Source organism: Cebidichthys violaceus, unplaced genomic scaffold, assembly GCF_023349555.1.
Source record: "Cebidichthys violaceus isolate CVI_PGR_0920_01 unplaced genomic scaffold, fCebVio1.0.p SCAF_23, whole genome shotgun sequence".
NCBI lineage: Eukaryota > Metazoa > Chordata > Actinopteri > Perciformes > Stichaeidae > Cebidichthys > Cebidichthys violaceus.
Genome location: NW_027176406.1, coordinates 1,725,294 through 1,743,956, shown reverse-complemented (window position 1 = coordinate 1,743,956; position 18,663 = coordinate 1,725,294). Strand labels below are relative to the sequence as shown.

The 18,663-nt window shown below is 40.4% G+C and overlaps 3 protein-coding genes across 3 annotated transcripts; 1 reads left to right on the top strand and 2 right to left on the bottom strand.

Moving 5' to 3' along the window:
* Position 1: 1 nt before the first annotated feature.
* cpsf4 (cleavage and polyadenylation specific factor 4) lies at positions 2-4,131 on the bottom strand. Its single transcript, XM_068718821.1, has 8 exons — positions 3,620-4,131; positions 3,384-3,434; positions 2,306-2,458; positions 2,078-2,173; positions 1,847-1,940; positions 1,609-1,681; positions 1,297-1,461; positions 2-809 (listed from the first exon to the last, which is right to left on the bottom strand). Exons 1-8 carry the CDS (start codon positions 3,720-3,722, stop codon positions 741-743), a joined length of 804 nt encoding a protein of 267 aa, XP_068574922.1. The 5' UTR covers positions 3,723-4,131; the 3' UTR covers positions 2-740.
* A 1,923-nt stretch (positions 4,132-6,054) lies between these two features.
* On the bottom strand, positions 6,055-15,736 carry LOC137878218 (serine hydroxymethyltransferase, cytosolic-like). Its single transcript, XM_068718415.1, is given in 17 exon segments — positions 6,055-6,650; positions 6,903-7,013; positions 7,307-7,423; positions 8,133-8,255; positions 8,348-8,461; positions 8,556-8,768; positions 8,885-8,966; positions 9,469-9,629; positions 9,774-9,889; positions 10,006-10,151; positions 10,382-10,516; positions 11,279-11,427; positions 13,901-14,046; positions 14,471-14,592; positions 14,792-14,896; positions 15,242-15,475; positions 15,612-15,736. Coding segments are annotated over 16 exon segments (2,136 nt in total). The 5' UTR covers positions 15,365-15,475; positions 15,612-15,736; the 3' UTR covers positions 6,055-6,477.
* Positions 15,737-16,180: 444 nt separating this feature from the next.
* bud31 (BUD31 homolog) lies at positions 16,181-18,505 on the top strand. Its single transcript, XM_068718548.1, has 4 exons — positions 16,181-16,367; positions 17,131-17,253; positions 17,528-17,694; positions 17,855-18,505. The coding sequence occupies exons 1-4, from the start codon at positions 16,274-16,276 to the stop codon at positions 17,903-17,905; spliced, it is 435 nt and encodes a 144-aa protein (XP_068574649.1). The 5' UTR covers positions 16,181-16,273; the 3' UTR covers positions 17,906-18,505.
* Positions 18,506-18,663: the final 158 nt, after the last annotated feature.

The window sequence follows — 18,663 nt, the reverse complement described above, 5'->3', positions numbered from 1 at the left end:
ATCTGTAACAAAGACATTTATTTGAACACACTGTACAGTTTAAGGGACTATGTTCAGACTTCCAATACAACTTTGCAACTCATCATTTCAGATACAATTATTTCAGCTGAGCCAAACATCTCTTTGGGTAAAATTTGAATTGCCTGCATTCAGATTTAACAACACAGGCCCCCCTGGGAAGAAATGAATCACTCAGGAGTTAAAATGTTAGCCAAAAGATTTTAGGTGGTGAACATACAAAAACCTGCAGGGTGGATTTGGGCTCTGTACAGTGGTTTGAGTAGAAACTGCATGATTTTACATTCCTACTGGTACTTATCACAATTTGTTATGTATTTCTTTCACACAGACTGGTCTGGTGTCACTGATGCAGTCACATGACCCAGGAAAACAGTTTATCCTGTAAAGAAGCTGCAACATGTTACAGCACTACACCTTTGTTGGACCCTGGTGTGATGTGTAACAGTACAAACGTAGAAAACTCACAAGTCATTCAACCACAGCCACACCGATTGTGACCTCGTCTGTTTTTTTCTTTTCTTTCATGTATCCACAAAAAATAGAGATAGCTATGTTTATCTTTCCTACTGCCTGTGTCTGTATAAACTCACACACACAACAGTGGCAGTCAAAGTCTTTCAGTTCAACTTCAGCCTGTGGAGCAACGGTCCTCTCGCCTCCTCTGCTCACACGAGGACTCAGCAGCAGCAGCAGAACCGTGGCGACCTCAAGGCTGAAGATTATTGTCCGCTCAGGAAGGCAAGATGACCTTTAGTGCATTTGTTGGCATAGTGGCCCTTCTCACCACACTACAGACACAGGGAAGAGAGAAACATGGAAGATATTAATGGCTCATTACTTTAAAAAAATAAATGTTTTCTCCCCTGATGACGGGGAAGAGGAAATACTCTTATGTGCTTCTTTTTATGTATGCACAGTAATATTTAGCTGGAGCCAGCTGTATTATTATGACCGTTGTTTTATTTAATTTTCTTTAACTTCTTTAGTTCTGACAATGCGAGTTGTTGAAGCTGGAAACCGTAATGTTTCATGTGTGAAAATAACTTTGTAAAAGTAAAGTATTAAAACGGCTACTGGCTGTAGCTTCATATTTACTGAAAAGACACAAGCGTGGAATCGATCCTCTCATCAAACTCTCGGCAAGAAAGCAAATAACATATTACCTGAATGTCAAAGTTGCTTTGCGGTATTACGACTACAGTGAGAGAGTGGTGCCTTGGTGGTGATATTGCACACACAAGAATACATTAGCAGACAACGGTTCAGGTGACTCACCTTGTAGCAGGTGACCTGGTCCAGTGGCCGGGGACCTCTGTTGCCGGGCATGTTATTCTGCTGAGGAGGAGCCATGTGAGGCATGTAGTTCTGCGGCCGCAGGCCTGGACTGGAGTTGGTCAGCTGGATAAGAGAGAGCGACGAGCGACCGATACTAGGAACAGGCTGCAGCAGGAGAAGTAAAAAGAGATTTTTTTTTTTTTGCTTTGCTGTTCAGCGACAAATTATCAGGTAAATAACATGGAGCAGAGCACTGAGGTAGAGGCTTCAGCAGATGTGTGTATTTCAGTGGTTGTGTATGTTTCCTCTTACCTTTGTCTGGTTCTGAATTTGCTGTTGTAGAGGAGGCTGTTCAGAAGCTCCCATAGGCAATTCAAAACGAGGGCTGTAGAGGAACATCTCACTGTTAATCTACATTACTGTAAGGGGAAGTCGCCAATAATTCAGATCGTAGTGCTAACTCAATCTTTTGTCACAAGTGGTGTATTTCATTTTACCTGCAAATCAAACATTTCTATTATGTAGGAATCAAATAAAAAGGATCACGTACTGCATAAATTTACAGGATTTTCCCTCTGGACAGAAGCCCACCAGGTAATTCATACAGATCACCCTTCTTGTGTGTCTGTGTCGGCAGTCAGGACCTGTGACAGGAAGATGGATAAAGATCCCAGCAGAAAGTAAAGAGGCTGTTTTACTGCTGATTAAGGAATTCAAACCTACACTGAATAACTACAGTATGTGTTAATATCAGTACTGCTGGAATGTGAGCAGGACGTACCGTGTTTGCAGAAGCCTCGGTCATACCAGGGACAGTCTTTGATCTTGGACTCTGGATCAATGTGCAGAAATGGACATTCTTTGTTGCTGCACTCACCTGTGGGATTTAAACACACACATTAAAACAGACAATATAGACAGTTTTAACAACTGGGTGCTCAACGGTCATAATGCAAATACAGTCATTGGGCTCATGTGTGTGATTTTATGAAACATCAAGTCAACCAACCAAACTTGGAGTAGAAGTAGCATTCAGGCATCTTGGTCATGTCGTATTCATGGAGAAACTCGCACTGGTCTCCCTTCTTACACAGTCCTCTGAGCCAGTGCTTACACACCACCGTCTTCTCTCCACTGATGTGACGGAACGGACACATCCCACCTGGAAGCGGAAAAAAATAAAGACACAACGTGATGGTACAACTTTCCTAATTCACAACACTCAAATCTGTAAAGTCAGTATACCCACAGGCTCTTAAGAATGCAGAATACCCATCACCTTCACAGTCTTAGCAGAAAAAGCAGAAAAATTATGCTTGTTTCGTCCACAAGATTCTGCATTTGAATACACCCTCTCATTGGATCTTAGAGCAGTAAAGTCCCTTGCTATTTCCAAAAAGAAATTAAAGAGATTTCTTTTTAATCTGGAATTTATATTGCGGTAATCCAACCTTGTCAACTCTTACAGTTGTATTTGTGCTATTCCTATGATTTTCATTCCTCATTGGCATTGTTCATCATATTGTATCATATTTGTCAATCATTGTACATATAAATATTATCTTTAATAACTAACAAAACAATATGATAATATTAACAGATTCTACTGAAAGTCAAATCACGACTCAGCCCTACATCGATGGACAATGTTTCATTGATGTTTAATTATTTAATGTCAAAATGTCAGCCATATTGCCCAGAAAATTGTTTTCTTGCTGCTGTTTGTACTCCTCGTGATGCAAATTCAAAACATGCACAGGAATATAATACTGTTTTTGTTTAGTTTGTCATGTATTTAGTTAATGATAATAAATGATCCTTTAATCCTTGGATATTAGTGAACGATGGATGTCATCTTAATATTTGAACATGAGCAGTATTTCTTATAATTTATCTAAAATGGTCTGAATGCATTACGGGAAATGTAGGATTAGGTGTTTTTGATGCTTGACTCGTACTAAACACTAAAAGTCAGGATAACTCTGCCTCTGTTGCTTCCGTTTTGGCCATTATGTTTTTTAATGTATCTGTTGTAAGTCCCCAGAATTGAAACACTAACGTGCTGGATTGATGCGTTTTTAACTTACCTTTCTGACATGCTGCCCTCATGAAGAACTCGCACACAGCAGACCCGGATTCTACAGGGACACAAAGTATTACAACATTAATAAAGACATGGGAGTGAGGGAACACAACGCTAACATGAACACTCACCCCCGGCCAGGTTTCAGTGTCTACCTGCCGTTAGCTACTATCCGTTTTACCGTTGACTCAGAAAGTTTACCTACTGTAGCCAAGTACCAGCTAGCATGCAAGCACTTACTGTCCATGCCGGGAAAGGGCAGAGGCTGAGCCCCGAGCTGCTGCTGCACAGCCAGCTCCAAGTCAAACTTGAGGTGATCCACGTTAGCCAGCATATCCTGCATGTCTGCGTTAGTTTGTGCTGCTCCAGTCCAAAAGAATATGTCCGCTTCGGTTGGCTAGCTTGAGGTTGAGCTAGCTAGGTAGCTAGCTAGTACTTTCTTCCACAGCCAGCTAAAGTGGCTAACAAGGCTAGCTAGGCTAACCAATAAGCTAACAACAACTATTGAGCTTCCTTGTGAGCAACCCGCAGAAGCTGCTGTTCTTCGTAGCTTTATAGCACTGTTTTTTAGGGAAACCCCTAACATTAGTCGGTCTATAACTTTTTAATTGTCACGAACTGCTCTTCATTCTCAACCAGTTGGTTCTCAACAGTAGGTGGATGGAAAGCGCGCAGACTAAACTCTGACCTGACGGAGTAAAACCAGACTAAACGATCATCGAGTGCTCCTTCTTCGTCTTCTTCTTCTGTGGTGTTTAACGGCAGCTTGCATCCGTTTTGTTGCATTACTGCCATCTTCCGGTTTCAATCAGTTCCTGTGTTCCCAACTACTAAACTTTCCCCATCAGTCCCGTTGCTCGCAAAAAGTTTGTAAAGCACCTTCTTCCCAGATTACTAGATCCCCACTCCAGTATATCATTCAGCTCTCTTCCTCTCATCCCTAGTCTTTGCAATTCTCCCAGCATGCCCCTCCTTTCTGAGCTGTGTCTACTACAGGAGGTGATGACATGTTGCACAGTTTCTGGTGCCTGGCAGTGCTCACAGAGACCGGTTGGATGTTTCCCTATCATGTGTAGTGTGCTGCGTAGACTGCTGTGCCCTATTCTTAATCTTGATATTGTAACTTCTCCTCTCCTGTTTCCTCCCCTATATCTTACACTGCTCACTTTACTCTGAACTGAATGTAGATGTCTCCCCCTCGTCTCCTGGTCCCAATATTGTTGCCATACTTTGTTGATATTTTTCCTGATGATGCTCTTTCCCTCTGCTTTGGATAACTTGATACAGATGTTTACTTTGTTTTCCTTTCGCGCTTGTTTGGCTAATTTGTCCACTTTTTCATTTCCTCTGATACCTACATGGGCCGGTATCCATATAAATATAACTTCAGTGCCTTGCTCTAGAGTGAATTGACATTATTTTTAATAGCAGATCTTGTCGAGTATTGGACATACCTGACTTCAGATCATCGAGTGCTTTGGTGAACTCACACCACATTATGCAGCCTTTCTCATCAATTATATTTTAGGGAGAATTTAATATTTAAAAACGTAAGTTTTTTTCAATCATCTTACCTCCGTAATCTAACGATGAATCCAATCAGCCTGAGATCAAGTCCACCCACAAAATATTAATCTACACATCTGACTGCTTCCTCAGTCATATTTCAAATTTGGTTTCAGTGTCATGAACAGCTATGGAGGTGAATTCAGTCGTTATAAGTATTATAAATCAAATTCAAACACCATTTCCTCTGGAGGAATATTTGTTATGTCTACTTAAGTTTATCATTACACGCAGTTTATATTCTATAGTCTACATTCACCATATCTACATACTGATATGGATTACCATTAGTTAGTGGTACACAGACAACTGTTTTAGATTTTCCTGATTTAACTCCAAACTTTGCTACCACTGACATACATTTGAAATTAATGGGGACACAATATGCCTAAAACATAAATGACATATTTGCAGTTATTTAGCCTCAAATTTTAGTTACTAAACACAGGTACACCATTTCAAGTACTCATATGGTTGAATAAGTTAATGTGGGACATTGTTCTAATCATGTTAATCACGTGGCTGTATGGATAGCAATGTCAATGTGAATCCCACTTTGGCTCAGACTGAAATATCTCAAGAACTATTGGATGAATTTTCTTTTTTTACAAATAAGCATGGTCCCCAGAGGATGAATCCTAATGACTTCAGTGATCCCATGACTGTTCTTCTAGTGCCACCATGAAGTTTGCATGTGTGGCTTGGAGCAAAAAGTTTCAAACATTTGATGGATTGCCTCAGGATGAATTATAATTACTTTAGTGATCCCTTAACTTTTTCTTAAGCGACACCATCAGGACTTTAATCTGTCCCACACTACCTCAGACCTGCCAAGCTAATAACATTCCCATCAGCCTCAGCTGTACTTTGTTTTAATTAACAAATGTCAGCATGCTGACACACCAAACTAAGATGGTGAACTTGGTAAACATTATACCTGCTTAACATCAGCAAAGTACTCATTGCTAGCTGTTAGCATTTAGCTCAAAGTACGTGCTTTACAGTAAGTGCATTAGTCTGCACCAGTTTTCAGTTCAATTGAAAGACAATACACAATATTTTTTTTTCATTCATTATGAATACAATTAAATACAACAATTATGTTTTTCTATTTTTCAAATTGTATTTATTATGTTGTATACGTATACAGTATGTTTCATGTATGAAAATAATATTCATGTTTTGTGCTTAAATCTGCAGTACAGTGTAACAAAACTTTGGAATTGTAAATTGAATACAGTAAATTACTTTTGAGAGTAAATCTTAAATGTGATTGTAACATTAGAGACCAAAGCAACAGTGAAAAACTAAAAACAGCAAAAGCTAGTGCGGCAACACTGGATAATTTGAGGACAATGCAGTCTGCAAATTTATCTTTCTATTTAGAAAAATCTGTTCCAAGCTTAAGTAAGTATCTTGATTTGAGTTGTGACAGATTAACACATGTACACTCAAAACCAATATACAGACAAAACAACACACCAGCAAAATTTGGCATTATAATGTTTTTTTAAAATCATTGGTCCAGCCCTCTACAGCTCAGGTAGGCCTGGCATGGGGAACTGGCCAGCGAAACCCTCCACCTCGGCCCTGATTTCTGATACCCGCTGCTGGAACTTCTCTGCCTGGGCCAGCGCCTGAACGAACTCCTTCAGAGTGGCCTTGGGATCCAGGCTTCTCTGCACCTCCAAGGTAAGCTCAATACCTGCAGGAGGAAGGAGAGCGGGGAGAGCTTTCAGATTGCAATTTAATTTATGTAAAATCCTGTTTTGTTTTTTCTTCAGGTTTTTTTGGTGGATAGTTCTACATACTGTGACAGCCTCAGTTGACTGAGCTATAGAGTATGATTTAAAGCACCAAAAGCCTGATACCTTAGCACCCCGTCAGAGGTCTGGTCACCAGTTCAAACACACTTCTCAGTAAATATCTTGGCAAATTAAGCTTTTTTTTTTATTACCTCTGTGAATGAACTCGGCCACCTTCTTGAAATCATCCTCCATCATGCCTCTGGAGGTCAGAGCTGGAGAGCCAAACCTCAGACCACTAGGGCGCAGAGCACTCTTATCCCCTAAAAAAAAACCAACACATGTATGTGGAAACATTAAGAGTGGCCCTCTGTAGGGAAAAGAGCCTGGACACGAATCTAAAGCTACATTCACAGAAACAAAGGATAGACTTCTCTTCCTCAAGACTACTCACACTAGGGCCAAACAAAGCTGCATGTATAGTTATCAGTTCACACACACACACACACACACACACACACACACACACACACACACACACACACACACACACACACACACACACACACACACACACACACACACACACACACACACACACACACACACACAATACCTGGACAGGTGTTCTTATTACAAGCAATGGCACAGGCTTCCAAAACCTTCTCAGCTCGTCCTCCATCAGTCCCTTTGGTGCGTAAGTCAAGTAAGATCAGGTGGTTGTCAGAGCCGCCTGCACAGGAAGAGAAACAGAGTGTTAGAACTACGCAACACTATGAAGTTATTAACTGCTGTCAGAAATCTGTCACAGACCCCTTTTCTTATACCAGTCAAATATCAGTAAGAGAAAACAGAGACATCTGTTTTAAAAAGTATACATGGTTATATTTTGAGTTATCATATGAAACTACATGAAAATAGATTCTACGTTAATGTGAGGTTGGTTTTCAAGCATTAAGAAGTGTACTGCACTCATTAAAGATTTAACAAAGTTTTCATATCATATTTATCACTTAGCTTCTTGTAATTAGAAGAAAACAATCTAATCTCCTGATTTTGTAATTATGAAAAATATGGTGTATAATTAAAAGGAAAAGTAACAACTGTTTGGGGGGATTATCAGTGCTAACACAATCAGTCGGTCCTTGTAGACCACTTGAGAAACATCAAACGGATCAGAGGGCTTTAAGAGATAGGCGCTAAAACAGAGGGTTTCAGACAGAGGGTGTTTTTTGAACATTAAACCGCGTAAACATGCTCTAGAAGAAACACTAAATACAAGTATAAACCTGAAAATTAGCATAATATATCCCCTTTAAATGAAGGAGGAAATAAAAGGTTTTCTTTGAGGTAAATACAATTTGCTTCTGTACAATAGCAACTGATATTTTAGATACGTTTCAATTCCATTTGTGTCTGTAGAGTGGCCCTGTGGCACTTACCAGTGACAATCTTGTAGCCGTGGTCAATAAGGGCATTGGATAGAGATTTGCAGTTAGCAAGAACCTGCATCTGGTAGGCTTTGAACTCTGACGTCATGGCTTGTTTAAGAGCTACAGCAACACCTGCCAGTGAACAACAGGACCAAAATGAGATGGAGGCTGAAACAACCGAATGAGACTGAAGAGGACAAAATCAAAAAGATGATGAGGTGAACCTGCGATAGCGTGGTTGTGCGGTCCTCCCTGCAGCCCTGGAAACACAGCCTGGTTGATCAAAGACTCCAAGTTGTACAGAGTCTCCTTCCCTTTGGCATCTACACTCCGCACGTCTGGAGGAGGGAAATAGAAAGTGGAGGGTTTTGATGACCAAACAAAAAAAGGCAAGTGGTTTGTTTTGGCAGAAGCGTCATAATCCATTTCTACCTTTCCTGTAGAAGATGAGTCCAGCGCGGCAGCCACGCAGCGTCTTGTGTGTGGTCGTGGTAACAATGTCACAGTACTCAAAGGGTGAGGGCACCACTCCAGCAGCCACCAGTCCACTGATGTGAGCCATGTCTCCCATCAAGTACGCACCATTCTCATTAGCAATCTGCTTCAGGTGGCCGTAGTCAAGGTTGCGGGAATAGCAGCTTGTTCCTGGAGAGGAAACAGACGCAGAGGTGAATGTGAGGCTTTTCAGGGATTATGAAAATACTCTCCTCATTTCATTGATTTGTTTTAGTGTGTGAGAGTAGGACGAATAGAAGAAGTACCTGCAATGATGAGTCTGGGGTGGAACAGCCGAGCGTTTTCTTGCAGTCTGTCATAGTCAATGTAGCCAGTTTCTGGATTCACCTAAAACAGAAGAACATGTCTTATTTAAAAACACCAAAACAGCAGCATCTGATAAACAGAACATAAGAACAACACAGAAATATTCACAAAGGACTGTACTTTGGCCATAAGCTCATTATACTGAAACAACCTAAAGTCACTTTGAATAAAAACATCTTTAATGTATTAGGCTTCAGATTTTGCCCACTTTCTAATTGTACATTTCCTGTATTTTCTTATTATACAATTTGCTGTGAAGCATACAATGTTCACAGAAAGACGCCAGAGGGCTTTTATTTTTATTTTTGTTTGTTTACACTGTTTTTGTCTGTTTTTAATCCCCCATTTCGTCAAATCATGAGCCTATTGTTATCATTTCCAGCTCTCCCGAGGAGCCACAGGTCAATGCCACGTACACATATTTGCTCTAAAGAGGACTAATCTTGTTCTACTTGGTCCAGGACTCCATAACTGAGATGTAACTATTCCCAACTTAAAATGTGATTCATTAATTGTTTTGTACCTTATACGGCATGGACTCAAAGAAGATGGACGTGGCGGAGATTTTCTTTTTCTCAGTCATGAAGCCGTGTGTCAGGTGACCTCCATCAGGAAGGTCCAGCCCCATGATCCTGCCATGGGGCTCCACGACGGCCGTGTAGACGGCAAAGTTAGCAGGTGAGCCTGACAGGGAAGCATAAACAGGAGTTGGAGTACGGAGTATGGAGGAAGAGTTTAAAGGTTTAAAGGTCTAAATACTGATCACATCAATCAGGCTCTACACCAAATATTAAACAGCGCTTTATATGATTAATAACTATTTAATACCTGAGTACGGCTGCACGTTGACACCCCATTTCTCTGAGTCCAGACCATAGGTCTCCAGCGCCCTCTTCTGACAGAGCCTCTCCAGCTCATCAACATGCACCGTACCACCATAGTACCTGAACACACGGATCATACTGAATATTACCAGATTGGTGGGAGAAAGCAGAATGCACCAGGTACAGGACGTTATCAAACATTAGGATTTCATAGAGAATTTGATTCATTGTGTTACCTCTGACCGGGATATCCCTCAGAGTATTTGTTGTTCATGCAGGAACCCAGCGCCTCGAGCACAGCTCTGCTGGCAAAGTTTTCTGACGCTATCAGCTCCAGACCGCACGTCTGCCTGTGCTTCTCTTTCTTTATGATGGAGAACACCTAAAACACAAATATTGTATCGTTCAGGGGACAATAACAATGTGTCACACAAGCTCTTTAGTGAACAAAATGCACAATAAATAGATAGTTTCAGCTCTAAGAAATTGCAATATTTACACCAACCCCATGCAAAGGATCACCAGAAATAACTGTCCTTTAACTTTAGCTCCAGTGTCCAGAACATGGGCGACGAAAAGACCGTCTATTCTTAAAGAACACTGAACACAAACCTCAGAGTCGCTGACGGACAGAGGCTCCAGCATCATCTGGTTGTGTGAATCCCACGTTTCTTTGCTCACAACAACAGTGTGCCCATTTGTTGAAGACATGGTCTCTCTGTTTCTCTGGTCACAAGAAGTGGAAATCTAAAGAGGAAGATAATTATTTAGTTTAGAGAGATATAAATCATAAAGAGATAAAACAACAAAACAAATGTCCAAGTGAGACAAAAGATGAATAAATAAAATATGTTGGATGTCTATGAAAGAGTTTACAGTGAGAGCTGCTGACACACAGATCCATAACTACTGTCCTAAGCCTCAGGCAAAGCAGGACACATGCAGCAGCGACTTGTTAAACTTTGAACCATTACACACACCAATAAGCGAATGAACTGCAGTAACTGCCATAACCCTAACCCTTATAAGGTGACTCACCACAACCTTTAAGATTTGGCAGCTGCAAACACAGCTGTAGACTTTTACAGCTGCTCCCAACCTTTATCTGAGGCTGGTCGTTCTCTCTACGGTGTCAAAAGTCACAGCAGGTCAGTCATGCATCTGCACGAGCGGATGACTCTCGGTAACGGTATTATCTGACACAGAAACCTAGCAGCAATGAGGCAACGTTGTAGAGCGGAGCTGTTTGCTAAATACATAAGAGCTGTGGAAATGGTTCTCTGGCGTTACAAAAATATACACAGGAAACGCCTAACAACGTCAGCATGGAGGTACGTCCGTTCTGGTATTTGCGACACCGCGAAAGAGCAGACACGTCGATAAAATGGTGCCAAATAAGACGTTTAAATGCAAAACAAAGTTAGTTATTCGGTAAATAAATTATTTCTGCATGGCAAGACAAACATTTCCATTTTGTTAACATTGACATTAACTAGTTAGTTCACTCACCAGTAGAGTGGAAGCTCTCTTCGCGGTCACATGCGGTTAATACTGTACAGAAATCTGACCTCAGGACTGAGACAAAACAACACGCCTCTCTGCCAGGATAAAGTCCGCCAAACTCTCCACCAATCCGCTGATTCCGCTCTTTTCCTTTTGGATTGTATCCAGTATATTAGCGCATTACCGCCCCCCTCTGCTCACAGTGCGTACAAAAATGATTATTTTTGTGCGAAAGTTTAGTGGGAGGGGTAATAGAGCTGGAATTCCTGATCAGGGCACAGAATATGATGGGTCACAGAATTTGGTGTAACACTGGTATATATCTAAGAATGGTCCGTAACTTTGAATTATTATTATTAGCCAAATAAAAAGCAGGTTCTTAGTAAAAAAAAAAGGGGGAAAAAGCAGGATTCGCTGACTATGCATTGTGCATTGTATCCAATGTTTGCATGCCTCAATATATTGAACCTTCAAGTGGAAATGTTACAGTTACGCTGACAATGTTATTCATTCAAATCTTTGAAAAAGTTAAAGAAAGATATATACATAAGTATCTCTAGAGGTTTAATGTTTGTATGTGAAATTATATATATTTACTGGCAAGTTTATTTTTGTCATTTGTTTTATTATTCATTGTTGTCAAACTCACCTGAATTCTTGTCTTTCACAGCTGAGCTGATGTGATACATATTACACATTTCATAATTGAAATACTGTAGATGTGGTATATGTGAACATTAGGAAAAATCCGACTTACGTGGAAATTTGGTTAAGTCATGACCTTAGTCCTGTTGAATAGGGAGTCTGGGTAGCTTTCACAAAACGAGCAAAATGAAGTCCCGCTTTGCTTCACTTAAGACCAAAGCTTTACACACACTGGCCCAGAGACTAGATCCTTCCCTTTATTCCTGCCTGGCATTTGATAAATTCATCATCATCTTCATATAAACATATTTAACTCCAGTAGTCCTAAACTTGATGGTTTTTCCCCATCATGATGTCAGAGCCAGATTGACCCACGACAGGGTCATCATCCTTCTCATCTTATGTATTCATTTACCTGATTTAACTGTTCAGTTATGCTGCAAAGCCTTCTCTCATTGTCACATCAGTGGATGCCACATGGACTGCTACCTGCTCTAAATCAGTCGTGACATTTCTCTCACAGGGAAATTAAGCAAATAAATAAATGTACACATTTTATTGGTTCCATCATAATAATCTGAAATAACTTCACGAGTCAGGTATATACAATGTAAGATCCCCCCAAAAACATAGTGGCAAAGCTCAGTTAGCAAAGTCATCATTTACCATCACTAACATCATGACCAAGATCACAGGTTAGAAGGGGGGTTCGTTCCAAGTGCATGTGAAGACCGATGTAATCTCAATTGTAGCTTTACTTCCTGGAGGGATCAACGAGGCCATTAATCTGTGTCAAAATATACACAACCCCTCTCCACTGGTGTCTCCGCAACCATTTTTCCAAACGGTCACAAGTAACAGAAATGTCAAGACCATAGCTCGTCCTTTAAAAATAGTCAAATATATATATTGCTTCAGTCCGTGAACATGTAAAAAAAGCCTCTGAGAAATTCTCTGCATCACTTCATTGAGAGGGAGTTTATTCCTCTCGTCGCTGCTGCTGTGTCTTTTGCTGTAAGCAGAAAATAAAAGACAGACAATCAACTTGACGCACTGCATGAGACCTTTAGTCAATTTTTATAGACTGTGGTGTTTCCATTACAGATAATTCAAGAAGGTAATGTATCGTCTTTCAATGGAATCGTATTGTGATTAAATCATATGTCGAGATACACAATTACGTTGTCCTAATTGATGATAAAACACACATAGTAACTCAAATTTCTCAGAAACTCTGATGTGAAATATTATGAGGGAATATCATTTAAAGAGTGCAAATTTGGTTTTAGATAGCACCATTATTTCAGAATTAATAATGGAGGAGAATATAATAATATATATAATTATTTATATATATTATTATATAATATATAATATATATATATAGTCCTGGAGTTACAAGTATGACCGTGAAGAATATAAGATCAGACCGTTATTTCATTCTAACATACAGTAACTTTGTAATGCTGCTTAGGTTACATGGACAAGCAAGACAGAGGTTAGATTTATGCTTTATTGTTCATATTTTCAAACAGTACGTTTTCACTTTTAACGTTACAAGAGAAAGGCTTTCATTACAAGGTACAATACGTGCAGAATGTTAGATACGCTGCTCTACTTTGCAAAGCTCTAACTGGACAATCACTGGCTGAAAAGACTCATCATCATCATCATCATCAGGTACAAAACTAGATTCCAGTCGTTAAAATTAATTATAAATAAATAAAATACATTTGATATCATTTTGACTCCTCCTGCTGCTGCTCTGAGTGTCTTATTGGAGACACGAGAAAGCTGAACCCTCACACAACACAAAACAACATGAGTCAACCGTCCATGCTCTATTTTGTGAAGAATAGTGCAGTTTCTTCAAGATAATGCCAATAAGCTTCCATGACCATATCAGATTGTGTAGTGTTTTCCTGGCTTAGGGCACTAAATATTCATAACAATCACCTTATGAAATGTCTTGCTTACCTTTTTTCTCTTCTTCTTTCTTTCTTGCCGCATCTTCTCTCTGTTTCTTGATAATGGCGAGACGAGCAAGGTCAGCTTTGGCCTGGTCTGTCTTCCCGGCCAAGTGCATCTTCATGTAGCGCTCCTTCGCTTTCTGCTTCTCTATCTCCTCCCTGTGCCAGAGCGAGCGTGTGTGTGTGTGTGTGTGTGTGTGTGTGTGTGTGTGTGTGTGTGTGTGTGTGTCAAGGTGGGGGACAGAGACATAAGGAAAGTTATAATAAAACATGGGGCACTGGGAATTTACAGACATAAAACAAACACAAAACCAACCTATCAGCCCTTTTAGTGTTAATGTCCTAACCACTTTCAGAATATGCGAGTAATGTGTTTTTTTAACACATTAAAAAGACATATTCAAAATAAATTCTAGCACATAATACACAAGACAATAGAGCTGGGTATCAGTGCTTCATGTGGCTCCATACTTCTCCAAATGTCACGCATGCAACTTGTACTGTTAAGATGTTTTTATAAATACTACATGTTCAAAATGAAGTTCCCATTTATCACTGACACGCTGTCACACCAAGCACACACCTCTCTCTCCTTGATAACTGCTTGGGCTCGTCCAGCTCAATCTGCGTCACCTTCTTGGACTTCTGAGCCACTCTGTTGGGGTTCTCGATTTCTATCAAGCCCTCCACCCCCGCTCTCCTCCTCTGCAAACACATCACAGCAGCTCGTACAACATGAAGTTAATGCTTTGAATATAGCAAACAACAAAATGACAAAAAACTGCCATGCAAGGGGCTTCAAAGGTGCACATCAATTATGAATGACAAATGATATTACTATATTACTGTATTAATGTGTGTTTGGTTACAGAGCAAGGGAATGACAGAAACAGTGTGGCGGTACATCTGAGTTTTCATCGTCGCTGTCTTCTGATCCCGATGCCGGTAGCGTCTCCTCTGCCATGTCATTCTGAGCTGCACCCCCCGCCTCTTCTGCTTCCTGCTCTTGCTATGACACATGAATGAGGAGAGCACACACAGAAGACTGTTATCAAACCAACACGTCAGGTTAAACACATGCTGTGACAACAGGGAATACATACACAACCAATGTATGCAGTTTTTTTACTCTATTCAAACACCACGTCGGCTGCCTTCACATTAATTCCTCTCCTCTGGCTGGTTAAAGGGCACTTTATTGGTTTGTAAACACAGAGGTTAGTGAATTGCATTTTGGGAAGTGTAGGATCCACCCCTCTTTTTATAGTTTGACCAAAACTTTAGTGAAAAGCTGGACACACTTGTCTCTGTGTGGGACGTGATTCAAACAGTCTTTGCATGTAGATCCACCAACCTTTTTCCTCTCTTTCTCTGCCTTCATCTGGGCGTCTATCTCCTCGGGGCTCGTGTACGTCCGCACGCGACCCTTGTAGCTACCTTTCCTACCTAAATCAATAACCATGATAACAAATGACATCACACACAGATATGCATACACAGTGTTCAGCGTGGGTGAAGGACAGCGACCAGACAAGTGTCAATAGAAGCAGGGCGGCTGGTAAACACGCTGTCAGTGCTGGCTGGTGGTCTGGACACAGAAGCACATATTTAGGTTAGAGAAGCACATCGCCTGGACCGCTGCCTGTTGTCGGGTGCCTAACAGCAGCTTAATAAACGCACAAAACTGATGTCAAGTCAATAGAGCAGGTATAAATCATTCTTACCTCCTTTGGGCATTTTGACAAACAAATCCTGTATTTAAAAACTCCCTAACAACTAAATACTGACAGAAAACATAAGTGTCAAAACAGAACTACGAACTGACAGCTGGCTAAACTCACACTGGGGTTGAGTATAGAAATACTCTGAGTAGTTCAAGTATTTGCCTTTTAACAAATCTTCAATACAGGTTTTTTTCCTCGACAATATAGTAAACACACGTGCTGCTATGAACTAGATGATGTACATATTTCCATATAATTCGCAGTCATTTGACTAAATGACGTGAATTATGAAATACAATAAACTAAACCATGTTGTTTATTTTAAGGCAATGTGCTCGTGTGCTAAAGTGATGCAATATGCTAATAACGACAGAAAGACTTCTCCATTCCTTTGATGTCAGCACGCGTCTAAACTGACCTAAATACATGTTAACACAAACATAAATAATGTGTTAGTCTGAGAGAACACTGAAGAAGTTATTGAACGCAGGTAAATGGAGTTATGTTTATTTGGCATAGTGACGTCATTCAAGCGACAAGAGGGTGAAATGGACCCGACCCCCCCCTGGTGACGTCAAATTGTAGCGCCTAAAACGGGTTCGTCAAAATCAGAAGGAAAACACGGAGAGCTTTTGTTCTCTATTTGTATTAAACAGAGCAACATGCCGAAAGTAAAGAGGAGTCGGAAGCCTCCTCCAGACGGATGGGAGCTTATCGAGCCCACTTTGGACGAGCTGGATCAGAAAATGAGAGAAGGTAAGAAGAAGAAGAGGATTACCCCGATGCTCCTCACAACACTTCGCCGTCGGGCTACAACCACAGCACGCAGTCTGTGCTGGTGAAATGACCTCGGTCTGCACCTCGCATTGTCTTTAAATGTTGATAGATTCACATTTAGTTTTATTTTACAGCCTATTAATCCTATTTTAGTCTGTGGAAGGATTTTTGGCTGACATTTTTTAAATTGATAAGAAACACGATCGGCTACTAAACGCTAACGCCAGTTGGTTAGAACGACTAATTAACGGCTAATGCTAGCTACTGGTGAAGTGGTTGTAGTTCAGTCAGATGCGATTGTGTATTATTTCTGTAATTTAACTCTTTCTGTTTAGTGTTAAACTACTCATGTGACCATAAACTGTCCACACATCATTGATTTTTGGCTCTACCTCTTAGCTCTAATTAAGGTAATCTTAATGTTACTGTATACAGTTGTACTAAAGACAGAAGTCTGCTTGCAACTGTTTGGGTAAGGCTGTGAAATGCCCCCCAAGCACAAAGCCTGGTAGATACAGATGGAAACCTCAACCCCCTCTAACACATTCAGGAAAGTAGTGTAATAGTGGTGGAGGCTGTTCTAGTAGCAGATTCATATATTATATAGTATGCAATACGTTGGATATCTTTGGCACTTCACACGTAGCCCAGAGATGCGCGTGAACTACCCAAACACGTGCACCATTGATTTTAGTTTCTGCTTACCAAAGCTAACTATCCTGATTGTTCCTCTTTTTCCCAGCTGAAACGGAGCCTCACGAGGGAAAGCGAAAGGTGGAGTCCCTTTGGCCAATTTTCAGACTGCATCACCAGCGGAGTCGATACATCTACGACCTCTTCTACAAAAGGAAAGCCATCAGCAGAGGTAGACAGACATCCCCTCTACCTGTTGAACTGAAGTCTGTTTCCCTTTTCCACTTTGTTTCTTCTTCTTCCTCTTCTGTCTACTTCAGCATTTGATATAATCCTTAAAATTCAGCATGACATATTGATAATCTTTTATGTGTGAGCAAATGCATGTCAAAGTGCGCCTTTTTATTTTATTTTAGATATTTTTTGTATTTGCATATGACCAAACATTTGAAACCATATATACTGGATTCTAAACCAGTGTTGTCTTTCTGTGTGTCTCCTGTCAGAGCTGTATGAGTACTGTATAAAGGAAGGCTACGCAGACAAGAACCTGATTGCCAAGTGGAAGAAGCAGGGCTACGAGAACCTGTGCTGCCTGCGTTGCATCCAAACCCGAGACACCAACTTCGGAACCAACTGCATCTGCAGAGTCCCCAAGAGCAAGCTGGAAGTCGTAAGTCTGACATAATTTGGGGGAATTCTCACTACAGTCGTCTACTTTAATCATTTTGAAAAAACAATCCAACTGAGAAAATTCACATGATGCCATATGATAAGGCCTGTTTATTTATTGTGTGTCCTTGTGATCTAAATCTTGTTTTTTCTTTCTGCAGGGAAGGATCATTGAATGCACCCATTGTGGATGCAGAGGATGTTCTGGCTAAGTGCAGACATCCTGTCTATTTTCCGTTGGGCATCAGGGCTCACCCAGCTACCATCTGTGCACTCAAAACCCCAAAGCAACATTGTCTTTATTTCAGTCAGAAACAAATCACTGATATCTTCACCATCATCCCTCAGTTGACTGTAAAGGGGTCAGTTTTTGAAAATGGGAGAATAAAGGAGAAAACACAGAGGGGCCATATTGTATTACTTACATTTGTTTTTCTACCTAACTAAAGCCTTCAACTCCCAAAGCTCAAAGTAGGAAGTTGAGGTTAGCTGTTTCTGGATAAGGCCTGTCATTCCAGCTAGTCATGCCCACTGTGAAGGTCATTTTAAATTCTGTTTTTCATTTAACTTGAAGAGGGCTGGGAGGGAGGAGAGTTTTGTTTTGAAATGTCATTGTTTTAATCCTCAACACATTGTCTTCATCATTGTTCTTGTAGTGTAATTTTAAATAAAACGATTGATTTACATGAGCTTACGTTTTGTTTTATGATGTAGGTAAAGTGTGAGATCCAATTTAGACTCAAGTTTCATCGTTCTTGATCTCAAAGCATAAATCATCTCGTGAAATAAAAAAAATAAAAACATTGATTGTAGAGTTTGGTTCCTTACATTTTCTTGAAGTATCATAAATCACTAAACGGTTGCAGAGTATTTTCTAACCATGCATGAAGTTAAACGTCTTAATATTTTTCATTGCGTCTGATCTCTGAGAGGTGACCTCTGCACATGCTCAGGTGAGATTTAGGTGTTT

Excerpts from the sequence above, each read along its gene's own strand:
- cpsf4 (XM_068718821.1), bottom strand. The coding sequence starts at position 3,722 with ATGCAGGATATGCTGGCTAACGTGGATCACCTCAAGTTTGACTTGGAG. Across the intron at positions 3,435-3,619 it reads GCCCTTTCCCGGCATGGACA|AATCCGGGTCTGCTGTGTGC; the intron begins GTAAGTGCTTGC and ends GTGTCCCTGTAG. Across the intron at positions 2,459-3,383 it reads GAGGGCAGCATGTCAGAAAG|GTGGGATGTGTCCGTTCCGT; the intron begins GTAAGTTAAAAA and ends TTCCGCTTCCAG.
- bud31 (XM_068718548.1), top strand. The coding sequence starts at position 16,274 with ATGCCGAAAGTAAAGAGGAGTCGGAAGCCTCCTCCAGACGGATGGGAG. Across the intron at positions 17,254-17,527 it reads AAGGAAAGCCATCAGCAGAG|AGCTGTATGAGTACTGTATA; the intron begins GTAGACAGACAT and ends GTCTCCTGTCAG. Across the intron at positions 17,695-17,854 it reads CCAAGAGCAAGCTGGAAGTC|GGAAGGATCATTGAATGCAC; the intron begins GTAAGTCTGACA and ends TTCTTTCTGCAG.